Source organism: Salvia miltiorrhiza, unplaced genomic scaffold (assembly GCF_028751815.1).
Source record: "Salvia miltiorrhiza cultivar Shanhuang (shh) unplaced genomic scaffold, IMPLAD_Smil_shh original_scaffold_371, whole genome shotgun sequence".
NCBI lineage: Eukaryota > Viridiplantae > Streptophyta > Magnoliopsida > Lamiales > Lamiaceae > Salvia > Salvia miltiorrhiza.
In genome coordinates this window covers 1-14,269 of record NW_026651536.1, presented here as the reverse complement: position 1 = coordinate 14,269, position 14,269 = coordinate 1, and the positions used below count along the sequence as shown (strand labels likewise).

The window sequence follows — 14,269 nt, the reverse complement described above, 5'->3', positions numbered from 1 at the left end:
ATAACAAAATTTAAAATATTCTGCTCCCTCCAGGATTCGAACCCTGCGAAAAAAAATCACCCTCCAGATACAATATCAGCCATAGGATTGATAAAATAAACGCACCAGATCGTGCCCTAGATTTCACTAAAATTAGAGGGTCTCATTGGAGCGGCCCCCCTATATATATATATATATATATATATATATATATATATATATATGGTTAATTGCCTCTAAATTCATAAACTATCGTCAATTTTTATTTTTACCCTAATCTTTGAACTTCCTATTAAAATCCACTAACTATCGATTTTTTCCAATTTTCCCATGGCGGCAATTTCTGGCCAAATCCGATATCGGAATTATCCTATGTGGCGATAGTCACTTAAAATGTGGCAAAACGTGGTGTCGACGTGTGTAGTGTATACCATATAACCCTATACGACGTCGTTTTGTCTTTGAAGTTTTAAAAGGCGGGGATGAATCTGAACTGTTTTTTTAGTGTTAAGGCAATAGAAAATACGCAGTAGAGGAGATTCAAGCGTTGTTTTTCTTCTGTTTTTTTGGGTGATCAGAGACGAAGGTCGAAGGTTGTACAACGGTAGAAACGTAGTAATGGCAGAAAGGTGTGTGCTTAGTTTTTCTCTAATCATCTAAAATCTTTTTGGTAGTTGTTTTTCGGGTTATCTTTGAGTCCAATGAAGTGTTATTAAATATTAACTATAGGGTTAATATGCTGATGGAAGAACAATTTTTGATAATGGATTATGTATGTTAGGATTTCAATGGTTGCATGTTGAGTTTGAGGCAAGTTGAAACTGAATTTCTTTGGTTTTATTTTTTGTTGTTGCAACAACTCGTTCGATCTATTTATACATCATGGTGGCTTTTGTTGGGTCCCGTAGACTCAATGAACTGGTGTATGGGGGGGATATACCAGTAAGCTATTTTTAAATTACTTTTGTAAACTGAAATCAGTATCTTAACTGATACTGAAAGGTGTAGACTGAAGTGATCAGTGAAAGATTATTTCAGTTAAGAGATGGGTGTAGAATGATACTGATAGTGTTTCAGTATTTTAACTTCAGTATGAAGAACGTATCAACACACTAAAAGTTCGAGTAGAGTTTCAGTCCTTTCAGTTAAACAAATAGAGGAGTGTTAGAAATCTTACTGACTATCCTAAGATTTGTCAGTTAGACTGATAACACTTAGAGCGGAAACGATTTTAAAGAAAAAGCCTTTAAGTGAATCACGTTATCAATTTAAAGGTTACTCTTTTCAACTTATCAGATTCAGTATGAAAGAGTTATGTGTGCAAATAGATAAACAAAATACTGAAAATAATAAACACACAAAGAGTTTTTCCGTGGTTCGAAAAATAAGTTCCTGCGTCTACGGTCAGTTGATCACACTGACAATCACTGGGCTTGTGCTTGCGGGTGCACAACAAACCTTAATTCTAAAACACCAGTATAATTACTTGCTTATTACTGATACTTCAGTACAATTATCCTTAAAGTTTATACTTGACTATTGAACATCAGTTAGAACTGATATTTTATCTTCAGTCCTTCATTTAATTCATTCCTATTACTACAATGGACTAAAACACTTAAGTCCAGTAAAACCTTAGTCTATAAGCAAGCATCTAAGGATTTTGGGATAATCAAAACCAGAGATAGATATTTCAGTTATTTTCCAACACCTTTTTAGTTGGATAGGAGGCCATCAAATTTATGTCGGTGGTAAGTCTGCACTAAGGGATGGACTAGATCAAGATAGGTTTAGTTTTCTTAATATTGAGGATGAAGTGCATAAATTAAGCTATGGTGTTTGGGATGCCTTAATGTTCAGAATTCCGCTTACGGAGGAATACAAGATCTTAAGTGATGACAAAGATGTGATGCAAATGTTGTCACATTTATCCCAAAATCAAATACTCTCTGTGTATGTAGATCATGGTTCGGATAATCGAGAGCAAACTTTGGATTTGGAGCTAGCTAGAGGCTGTCATAGTTATGAGATCGAGCAACATACCCGTGAACTGATTGATGGACATAGCTCAGAGGATGATGAGTACTAACCAAGCTATGAAGATAAAACAGATGATGACTTGGATGATGTGGAATTGACTTCTGAATTATGAAGAGTACCAATCAGCCCGAAGGAATTTGAAGAGAAAATATATTCCTAGGGATGTTTTTGATAAGCTAGTAGGACAAGTTGAAGATGATGAAGGCATTGAGGCTGACAAAGAACCTGTTGTGTTAGATTACGAGGACAGTGATAGTGAGATAAATTCATCCTCCACTGAAGATAAGTTTGAGGCAGCCAAGAAGAGGTCCAAAAGAGTGAGGTATGATCCGAGATGTAGTCATAACACCCATACTTGTAAGAACGAGGCTTTAGAGAAACAACCACGAGAGGAAAAGAAAATAGGCAGACCACCTAAAGCTAAGATGCCCCTGGAACAGAGCATGGAAAAAAGGCTCCACATTCTCAACCCCAAAAGGAAATGACAAGGTTGTGGCAAGAGAAAGAGCAACTGTAAGGAAAGGTGTGGGCTCTATTGTGTTTCCAGAAACTGGAAACATATACTACAAGGTACAACAATTTTTTTGTCCATTTATTTCAACTGTAAGATTAATTAACAACAACCTAACATAACCTTTTTCATTTAATGGTAGAAATGAGGTTCTCGAGGGGTTCAATTTGTTAACCCACGCACGACAAGATCGAGAACTGGAATTATTTCTAAAATTGCATCTACTGAAGTTTCCAAACAAGAAAGTCGCCGATCATGAAGCATCTATGTAACACCCGGGCTTTTGATGACGTGTTAATTGCTTAAGTTTGAGTAATTAGGGTTTAGATCCCTTGTTTGATTTACTTTGTAAAGAGATGAAGAGTTATATGAAGTTTTGTTGTTATATTTTAAAGATGTTGAGATGTTCTTTTGATGATGTGAGGATGATGTGGGATTTTATATCCGTATTTGAGTTTGAGTATTTGAATAATTCTAGATAACTATTTGAATGAGAACGGTGAACTCGGAAGTGAAATCTGAGTCCGTTAAGACGTTTTTGAAATTTTTGACTTTTTGACGATAAATAGTAAAGTACGGCTATTTCGTCTTTTTGTCGACTTTCAAAATCTTACGTGCACGTCGTCGAGAAATATTCTTAGTTTTTCGATACGAGTCCAATAATGAAAGTTTTTATTTTTGGACGACGAGTGAATAGTAAATCAGGATTTCTCGATAAACGTGTAAATCTCGTTTATCAGAATTTCGAGAACGAGCTTGTATTTTCTATATTTATATAGAATTACGAGTGTAATAAAAGTGAGTAGGAGTTGAGAGGGCGAGTAACGAAGAGTATGGGTAGTTAGTCGTTAAAACGAGACGAGACGAAACGAGATATTTAACGACTAACGGGTTAATATCCTAAATATCTAACCTACCCTACCCCTAACCACCCCCCCAACCGCCCAAACTCACTCACTCACACATATTACACGTTTGTTTCAGCCAAACACTTTTAACTCACACACACAACACCTAAAACACACACTAAACTCACGCATAACACCATTGTTGAGGAGTTGGAGCTTTTGACCTCCGATTTGAGCACCGAGACGAGCGCCGATCATCTTTTCGATCACGTATCTAAGTAGGTAAGATCTCTACCTACGTTTTGATGGTTTTCTTTTCGATTTTCGTCGACGTCGAAAAACGTCGATTCTCGACTTTATTTTGGAACGACGTCGGATCGTCGTGAAATTTTAGTATGTTGTTCTTGGGTAGATGTTGAGCATGTTTAATGAAGGGAGTAAGAACGGAACGAACCGTAGCTATGAAACCCATGAGGGCAGCCCCGTTTTTCACATATTAGCTTGTCTTTCGATTTTTGTTTGATCGTTTTGACTTGATATTTGTGCTTAGGGGTATGCTAGAATCGATATATATTAAATTCGTATTTTTCCAAGCACGAAAATTGTATAAATTTTTGGAGTATGATTATTTAAATTCGTGAAGTTTGAGACGTTGCATAATGAATATTATTGCGTATATGTGTTCTACGATGTCACATGAGCATGCTAATTGATTTACAATTTATGGATGATAATTGTTGAACGAAATTAAAACTGGAATTCTGTCAAAATTTTACAGCAGTTTCAAGCTTATGTTTCGATGAGTTTTCATTGCTTGATGGCTCTGAAATTTTAGTATGTTTATCTATGATATGTGTATTTCGTCGCTGCAAAATTTCATGTCTTTTGGATGATGTTTGGTATTTTAAAGATATTTTGAAAAAATCCTTGACAGAATCTGTCAACTGTTGGTAGACTTCACAAAAACGTTTATATCTATTAATCCATGAAGGATTTTGCATCACCGTTTTTTTTAAACGAAACTAGACTTCAATACTTTTCTAAAAACATAAGATTTCGATTTTTATGACCTCTGAAACAGAGCAGTTTATTATTTCAAAAATGCCCTGTTCTGCTGTCATATTTTTCCAACAGTAAAAGTGTATGAGTTTCATTGTTTATTTGGCAGATCATATGAACGTTTTCTCTTGTGAAATTTTAACCAAATCTTCAAGGATACCTTTAGTTTTGGCTGATTAAATTTGATGGAATTTTATTAAGGTTTGCCTTGGTTTCTAATGGCCTAAACAAAATTGGCAGAAACTGTCAATCTTTGACAGCCTGCACTAAAAGAGCAATATCTCCAAAAACCTTTAACCTTTTTGGTTAACTACCATTTTTAGAGTGAACTACACTTCATGGAGTTTTTGAGATCAATTGGTATGAGAGTTTATGATGATTGAGTTGGTTGTTATGAATTTTTAAAGATGACACAAAAACAGCAAAACTTTCTAGAAAACAACTTGATTATATTTGTTTTGATGGATGATACGATATGACTAAATGGTGTGAGTTGTGAGAGTTATGATTAACGCACATAAATGTTGGTATCTGACACTCGAACAATTGGTGTCGAGTATAAATGATAGTTTACTGATAAAGAGTTTTGATGATTTTGAATTGTTTGGTTTGCGTTGAAAAGATGTCAAGATGTTAAGTTTTGAGTCGAGAGACGAGTTCACGTAGTGAGATTCACGCGTTGAAATCTCGTGGCTGACATTATATATGAATAGGTCATGTCGAAATTTTTAGTGAAATTAGAATTTGAGCATAGTCAATTCTTGTTGACCTGTGACTCAAATACATACCTAATGGAAAGTTTAACTTTCTAATTGGTTAATTAGACGAGATGAGAGCGAATAGATCTGCTAAGAAAGTGGACTTTTCGATGTGTTAAATATTTCTTTTAATTGAAGCGCTGCTAATTATAACATAAGGATGTTATAATTAATGAGTAATGACGAGAGATAATAATTGTTATATTGATTAACAATCAAGAGAGATGAACATTAGAGATACTAATGTTTCATAAAAGAGATTAGATTATTAATCGAGGTTTCTTTTATAACTTCTCACCAATTCTTCATAACGATGAAGGTCCTTTTGGGAAGTAACGACTTGAGGGAGAGAGTGACGTTACTCATTGATACAGAGACACAACGAGGTGGGCATTACTTTTACTATACGTATATAGAGATCCCCTGCGTGTCGTAGGCCTCTTATACGAATGAATGCATGAGATGATTTAACTGTTAATTTCAGTTTTATATATCTATCAAACGAGTTTAATGCTACCTTTGAACAAGTTATTTCGTTACAAATCTTTGAACTGGAAAATATTACAACTGTTGTCTTGCCATAAAATGTTTAAATTTTAGTATGATATCTATCTGCTTTGGCTTTGCCAATGATGCAATCGAATTCGGGTCCTGAGCAGTTGATAGCTATCCTGCCAGGGCTAGTGTACACCAGTGACCGTGAGTCATCTAGCGGGTTGGCCGGTCAAGTGACCGTGAGAGGTGGCTACCTCTCCGGCACACAGTTTCAGATATGATAGATTACAAAAGAACTTAGTCTGATCAGACGAACTTTAAGAATCACAAATGAACTTAGTAAGCTTGGGCCTTTTTAGCGAAAAACTCCCTTGCTGTACTGTTTATGATGGCATGACAATTTACAGTTTTGAAGCATGTATTTTTATACCTAGGCATACGTGCCCACTGAGTGCTTTTGTACTCAGCCCTGCATATGTTTTCTAAATGTGCAGGTTGAGCTGATGTGATGATGGTGCTGCAATGAGCGGAGTCTCCAGGGTTGTTAATAAATAGTTAACCTGTCTAGAATATGTCTTCATACATATGTCTAGCTACTTTCCGCTGCAAGATGTTGTTGATGTTATAGTATGTTATGTCATACTTTGAGTCTTAAGAGAATGGTTTCATACGATGTATAACTTGATTAATGATATTAATTAAGTTTTATGCTGTCTTTCATAGACTGTTTTCAATTGAGTATTAATGAATAAAAATGACGAGTTTTATTAAGATGAGTAAGTTTTACGGCTATAAATGACGCCCCTTTTCTTCCCCTTCTTCTTTAACCCCATCCCTAGTCGTGGATCACTCGGCCTAACTATCCATAGTTAGGGCGGGCTGTGACAATCTACCCGAGCTTGAATGATTCGGCCTTCTTCACCATCGCCGCGATTTTCTCAGATAGCAAAATCGAGAAGGACTGATTCATTTCTCGCATTGCTCGATTGTGTGTTGCTTCTGCCTTGCTGTTTTTGAGGCATTTTTGCTGCGGCGGCGGCGGCTTGTGAGGGCTTCACAGACATGGTTGGGGAAATTTCTCAAACCTATGACATTCTTTGGGGGGAGGGGGAATTGAAGAAATTTCTCCAAATTATTGTTGAAGAAGTTGTAAAAATTTCTTCGGACGTAGGAGTGTTTAATTGATGAAAAGAGTTTCAAATATTGGGAATTTTCAATTTTAATAAATCGTGAGAGAGAGAATGTGGAAGAGATAAAACATACTACCTCCATCCCGTAAGAGTGTATCATATATGGGATGGCACGAGTTTTAAGATAAAGTTGGTAGATAATGTGCTGAGTGGAAATGAGTAGTTGTAGTTGAATTGATTGTGGGGTTATGCAGAAATGAGTGGTTGTGGTTAAAAGGAGAAAGTGGGGGCCATGTCCCAAAATGAAAGTGATACACTCTTATGGGATGGATGAAAATGGAAAATGTGATACACTCTTACGGGATGGAGGAAGTATGTGGGATAGAGAAAATATGGCGGTAAAATATTACCGTTAAACTGCTCTTTTATAATATACTAGAACACCCACCCGTGCGTTGCACGGCAAGTGCTGCATGTTGAGTGTTATTTTTTAATAATATTTTAAATAAATAAATATGAAAATAAGACATGATATTCATATAAATTAAATTTAATTATAATTAAATGCAAGACAATAGCACACATATTGTCATACATTTTGAAAAACTTCCCTATACACAATATTTATAGTAGTAGTATCATCATTTCTACCATCTTCATAAAGCAATATTTGTAGATCTACCATCATTTGCAAGCCATTTTCTATGCAAGTTTGATGAAATATTCATAGCAGGAGTCAATTACTTCATTATCTATGGAAGACTGTAAACAGATAAGTAAAACTACTAATGCTTTAATTCATTATATGCAATTTATTTTTTTGCTTATGAATATTATCATTTATGTATCAGGAATCATTCAAGATACTCGTACAAACCAACGAATTCACGGGTAAGTTTAAAATTAATTTGCAAATCGTAATTAATGCAAGCATGATAATCAGAAAATATAGACATTCATATATTGTATGGAAGAACATGATATTAACATACATCATCATAAATAAAATATAAATTTACAAATGGAACATGTTTACTTACCAATTGATTGCTTGCTTTTGGGGGAATTGCGAAAACAAAATGGTGGAAAATAGTATAAATATTCAAAATCTCTAACTTCCTTTTTATTTATGCTTAAGAATTTGAATTTTTAACCGCTTATCTGAAATATAAACTGCTTAAATTTATCTTTTCTATTTTTCCAAACAAATTACTACTACATTGAAATTACATCCCTCTTTTTGTACAGGTTAGTCTTTCTATTCCTTTTAAAACCCATTTTAGAAGCTCCTTTGTTTTATTATTAAATGTATGTTTGGGATTTAAGTTTGTAAGAAAATCGAGTTACATATGTAATTATCACCGCGTTTCTTCTTGAGTGTAAAATTATTCTTTTATACTACGAAATCTCCATTCTAAAAAATTCATAATAACATAAAGTTCATAATAAACTTTTTATGCGTTAAGGTCTTTTACAGCCTCTGTCTTAATATATACTCCATAATTCAACTTTATCTTCGCTATTTATGATTTCTGCCGCATTTCGTTATTCTATTGATATTTTGGAACGCCAATAGTTTAGAAGTTTTCTTCTTGCTTCGACGAATATCGAAATTAAATGATATGTTTAAATATATATATTTAATTAACACATGTCAGAATCTAATCATCTCATCTAATTACAACATAACCTAATACATATTCAATCAAACATTCCCTCTCAAGCATTTCATCAAGCACATATTTCCAACACTTTGAAAGAAAAAAAAATCAACCAACAAAAAAATTAATTATCCCAAGAAACTATATAGCATTCATTAATTCAATACCAGAAAACTACAGCAAGATTAATTAACAAAAAAAAAAACGTACACATTATATACAGGCTATCAAAAAACAAACAACATATTGAAAAAGAACAAATAAAAATTCAAGATTCATAATTCCCAGAAAAAAAGAAAAATAGCCCACAAAGCTAAACATACCAGGAAAGTTGAAAATTCGAGAAGGTGGCAGAAAAAACATACACGCCCCCCTTTATCAACTGCTTGTGTCCCGTCACAAGCACCCATTCGGAGACAAAAAAGAATGAAAATATTTTGATATAAATGTTCAAACGACGTGACCCTTAAAATTTTACCAATTCTAACCATATCATTTATTTTGATGAATTGATTAAATTTAAACTTGTTCGATCATTATCCAATCTGCCAAGAAACAATTTGCAGCTAAATAGTATGTGGACAATAACATGTTATATCTGTGACGTGGCCTCGATACGGTGGGTTTTGGGATATTATTAAAAAATAAAGAAGAAAATATGGTTCATTTTACTTCACTATAAAAAGAGTAAAGTTGGATATATATAATCATTCATTCAAATTCAAATTTAAAAAACTAAAACAATATTGGTGAAAACAGTGGGCGATTTTGGGTAATCTAAATTATATTCTACCATATCGTGATTCTCACAAATCAAGGTTTTACCTACTATAATCTCAAACATAATCTAAATTAAAGAATACGACATTGTTACATAAAAGTTGAGATTCTAATATGCTATTTTGAAAAAAAAATAAAGGAGTCCATAATCTCAACATTATTTGAGGAAAATATATAATAATGAGTAAATGAATTAATTTTGTATAAGTCCCAAGATAACAAATTCAGTCCAATGTGAATTCAAGCAGAGACAGAGCTATTATTTTGATAATAGGCGGACCAAATTATTTTTTTTGTATTTGACAACAAATTTGGACAGGTAGAATTATAATCAATTTGTTTTTAAAAGCAACCTAAATATAATAATTAAAAAAAATTACCTGAGCGACCGCCGAGTCAAGCCCAGTATATATGTAGCTCCGTCCCTGAATTCAATATGTTAAATTGGTTTAATTGTACCAAAATTTTTAACTTTCAGATTTTAATAGTATGTTTTAATTTGTTACGTACAATACTATCCTTTTAATATAAATGTTCAAACGACGTGACCCTTAAAATTTTACCAATTCTAACCATATCATTTATTTTGATGAATTGATTAAATTTAAACTTGTTCGATCATTAAGTGGTCAACCGTACATTTCAAGATTTTTATCAATGTCTTTTGTTTTATAAAATTATGGAGTAACTGCTGCAGTTATGGATAGGATTTAACTAAATAACTGTAATAAATTTGTAAATTGTGTAATTTGAAAATTTAAAATTTGGAGAGGTAGGTGGCGGGAAAAATGACCGTTTAACTGGTCTTTAATATAATATATAGATATATATATATATATATATATATATATATATATATATATATATATATTAACCTTCATTAATCATCATTATCATTATAACTAATAAGAAAGGATGTGCTTTGTATGGACTTTGTTTCCATTGATCAGTTTAATTCATCTTTAAATTCTAAGGCCCAATGCAAAAATTTAGCTAAAGCCCAACAAAAACCTTGTGTAAATTAATACTTATAGAATTAATTCACGTCTTATATATAAAATATAATTTAATTTTATATACAATCAAAAAAAAAATTGAAGTTATAAAAGCTTTTCTAAATATTTTGTGTTGGAATTTAAAATCAAATTTTAGTTTCTTTCTTTGTGTGCAAATCATCTTATACCTCTAAACTCAAAATTTCCTTTAAAACGTATTGACAAATGGCAAGACCGAGTATTACAATGGTACCATTGGGTTTCATTTCTGGTTCTCATAAATTATTATTGATTCTAATTAGGTGTTGTAATTTGGTTCCGGTTATCGAGTTATAATCGTAATCGAACCGAAAAATCGGTTAATCGGTTAACTGATAACTAGCTTTCATTGGTTCAGTTCGGTTACTGATTATTAAGTTTTAAATATTATTCGGTTTAATCGGTAACTGGCCGGTTAAACCGAATTAACCATTTTTTTTCATAAGTAAGTAATTTGAAATATTAATTATGTACCAGCAAGATAATGTAGTTAGATGAAAATGCTGACATCTTTTCGATAATCTTCATGTAGCTTGAAATAACTATTCATTTTTTTTCTTCTTTGTATACTGCATCTGTTGCTACTGTAATCATGTGTTCATAATTAGATTTTCACACTTGCAATCAACATTCTAAGTGTAGGGTCACTGAGTATCATGTGGATGGGTGTCGTTTTGATCTAGCTAGTGTTCTGTGTCGAGGATTAACTGATGTAATAACAATTTGTCAACTTTGAAAATTCTGATCAGCCACCTGCCATGTTTTAACCGGTTAATTCGGTTAATCGATTAACCGACCCAATTAACCGGACCGGTTAATCGGTTGATCGAACTAAAATTCGGTTCGATTTTCGGTTAGTGTTTTCATAATCGGTTTCAGTTAATTAGAAAATCGGTTTGGTTATAATCGAACCGGACCGATTACCACCCCTAGTTTTAATCTCTAATTTTTGGATCTAAAACATTGGCCTTTTTTTAACTTCTAAACCATACTCTGATCCGCGTCCATTTCTGGTTTCCTTAAATTATTATGAATGCAAAAAATCCTAATTATACGAGATTAGTCTATTTATCACTGTTTTATAATAGCGGGTTAATAATTTTTTTTAAAATAAAAATGGCAAATCTCATTCAAAGTACGAGAGGTACTAAAATATAATTAAGTGACAATACTGTTTGAATGTAAGTGCCAAACTAAAAAAAAGTGACAAAACAAAAGAACAATTAAAGATTTGTAGGAATATAGTCATTAGGGTCGTGCTCCAATCATGAATAGAGGCATTAAAAAAAAAGAATAATGTGAGTTCATCCATTTCCATGAACAATACTTGATACTTTTCACAATTCTTCCAACATTTAGTGTTATATTTTTGAAGATCCTATCATTTCTCGCCTTAACCAAATTCTCCATAGTGTACCAAATGAGACCTAATTAAGATTTTTTTTTTTTTTGTTCTTTTCTTTCAACTCAAGAATTCATGGTGATATCATAAAACTATATATTAATTGTGGTCTAGGAAGCCTATTACACATAAAAAAACAGATAATATGATGAACACATACACATGCATGGTTGGAAACTCAGTCAAGGTGAAGGTCTCAATAACTCGAGCGCCTTAACTAAAGTTCCTTTAAACCTACTTAAATCAAGCGTCACATTTTGTCCTATCATATAAATGGTCCAGAAATCAGGCGTACCCCTATAGGATTCGGGGTTGGTGAGAACATGATGATCGGTGGGATAATCTCCGGTGAGAGAGCTCTCTCTCCGACTAATCTTATACTCCATATACCTCAAGTTCATGCCAGGCGCGGGGTTCCCGAAATCAGTCGCCGCATACCACTCCACGTCTCCAAACGGGAGAATTTGAATCACAACCGCCTTATCCGGCAAGAACACCATGTTCGTCAGCCCCGCCCCGTGCACCCCCACCAGCACGTCGCACGAGTTCACCGCCTCCGCCACTCTCCACATCTCCGTCGACCTTCCCGCGTCCGCCACCACCACCTCGAACCCCATCCCCGCCGCCATGCTCGAGACTTGCCCCGCGTTCCTTATCACCCTATACTGCTTCCTGTCTATGATCATGAGACGGGGCCGAGGCGGGGACACAACTAGAATTTTAAAAATGAGCGGATAAAATTATACTTTTATATATAAAAGGTTGTAAACAAATACTCCCTTCGTCCCACTTCAAGTGGTGTAGTATAGAGTTAAAAAAAGGTGATGTGGATCCCAAATATTTTCACTTTTTGTGACTAATTTTTTCCATAAAAGAAAAACAAGACACTTAAAGTGGGACAGAGGGAGTAAAATATAGTAATTTAAAAAATTACCCAAATAGTCAGCGGGTCGTGCCCGAGGCTTGGCCACGTTTAATATTGTGGCCCTCTCCCTCTTGAGGGAGTAGGTTTCCCTCAGCAGCTGCCGAAAAGTGTGCATCGATGGGGAAGGCGGCGACAATGGCGACGAGGGAGGGCTCATGAGCACATTGTAGAATGTGAGGCCGAGTTGCATGTTGTGGTAGCAGTGGACTTGTGATGTCTGGGCGTCGATGTCTAAAATGTTGTGTTTGGTTAACTTATTTAGAATGTGTGTGTATTGGCGTATCCACAGCGGCTTGTAGTCGGTTGCGAGGAAGTGGACTTCTCCTTGGAATCTGGAGGAAGTCATGTATAAGGGAAACAACACGTCGGCGAAGTCGTGGAAGTAATTTCCGCGTTGTGTCTTTGATCCTGCAAAAAAAATCCACACACATTGCTGAATTAGAATTTTTTTTTCTTTTATTTTATTTTAAACTATTTATTTCTCAACATTCATGCTCAAACGGTTTACTGAATTGAGACGGATGAAGTATAATTAAACACAAACATGTGGAGATCAGAGATTTGAAATTATGAAGGAACAAGATTTTGGAAAAGCCAAAAATATATTTGATAAAAAAACAGTTATTTAGTTAACCAAAGAAACGATTGGTCAAATGGATTGATTTTTGGATTAACCAAAATTGAGTTGTGTGGAGCTTACCCGTGAATCCAGAAATTGAGAAGAGGATTGCGGGATGGTTGTGATGTTGGGTGCATCTGGGGACGTTGTGTTGGTGGGTTGTGAGTCTCCATTTCTTGACGCGGCGCGATTTGGGTCGGGGATAAGGCTCAATGGTGGATGAGTAGACGCTATCGAGAGGTGTTACGATGACTATTGTTGAGGATTTGGCTTCAACCCTTATGTCACCCTCCATTTCACAATAACTTGAATTTAGGCATACTGCTGAAAACAATGGGGGAAGACTTGAGTTACTATAATCATGGCGGAACATATTTTAATTAATAAGTTATTTTCTCCTCAATTAGTAGATTGAGGATTTGAGATATCTAATGTGGATGAATGTGAATATGAGTGTGTGTGAGCATATATAAAGAAACTCAATGGAAAAATTGAGTTAGGATAATATGATTTATTTTTTTTTTTGATAAATTATACTCTCCCGTCCACGAAAGAACTTCATATGTGGGAGTGGCACGGGTTTTCGTGGACGGAGGGAGTATAAGTAAATAAAAAAATTCAAAGACCACGCGACCGAAGATTTGAACTCGAAATTTCAGGTCTTGGGCATCAACCTCCGACTGCTAGACCAAAACACAACACACTATGGTTTTGTTTTCATTATTGTTGGCGAAATAAGTAGATGTGATCCAATGGAAGTTTAAGAATGACGGTACAAATCCATTGTCCTCATATTTTTCTGTGTTCGACTCATATTTCACTGTATATCAAATTTGTTGTTTTTGTTATTTTGATATACTTGTTTTAAAAATAAAAAATATTATTTCTTATGTCTACGATAAATGTGATTTTTTTTGTCACTTTCATCCGTCCATAATAAATATGGTCTTTCCATTTTGTGACATACGCTTATACTTTTCCTCATTCATACACACTATTTACAAAAAATATCTCACAACTCATTTATT

The 14,269-nt window shown here is 34.3% G+C and overlaps 1 protein-coding gene and 1 long non-coding RNA gene across 2 annotated transcripts; one reads left to right on the top strand and one right to left on the bottom strand.

Moving 5' to 3' along the window:
• Positions 1 to 3,250: 3,250 nt before the first annotated feature.
• On the top strand, positions 3,251 to 6,452 carry LOC131004310 (uncharacterized). The gene is made up of 2 exons (XR_009094961.1): positions 3,251 to 3,660; positions 6,185 to 6,452. It is a non-coding gene; the product is annotated as an uncharacterized LOC131004310 (long non-coding RNA).
• A 5,427-nt stretch (positions 6,453 to 11,879) lies between these two features.
• LOC131004314 (alpha-1,3-arabinosyltransferase XAT3-like) lies at positions 11,880 to 13,551 on the bottom strand. The gene is made up of 3 exons (XM_057930964.1): positions 13,323 to 13,551; positions 12,632 to 13,075; positions 11,880 to 12,409 (listed from the first exon to the last, which is right to left on the bottom strand). Exons 1-3 carry the CDS (start codon positions 13,534 to 13,536, stop codon positions 11,880 to 11,882), a joined length of 1,188 nt encoding a protein of 395 aa, XP_057786947.1. The 5' UTR covers positions 13,537 to 13,551.
• Between the last annotated feature and the right edge of the window lie 718 nt (positions 13,552 to 14,269).

What these genes read in the sequence shown, in the direction of transcription:
- LOC131004314 (XM_057930964.1), bottom strand. Translation starts at nt 13,536, where the DNA reads ATGGAGGGTGACATAAGGGTTGAAGCCAAATCCTCAACAATAGTCATC. An exon ending in CTCAATTTCTGGATTCACGG is followed by an intron (nt 13,076 to 13,322) that starts GTAAGCTCCACA and finishes ATAAAATAAAAG; the next exon opens with AAAAAAAAATTCTAATTCAG. An exon ending in ACGACCCGCTGACTATTTGG is followed by an intron (nt 12,410 to 12,631) that starts GTAATTTTTTAA and finishes TTAAAATTCTAG; the next exon opens with TTGTGTCCCCGCCTCGGCCC.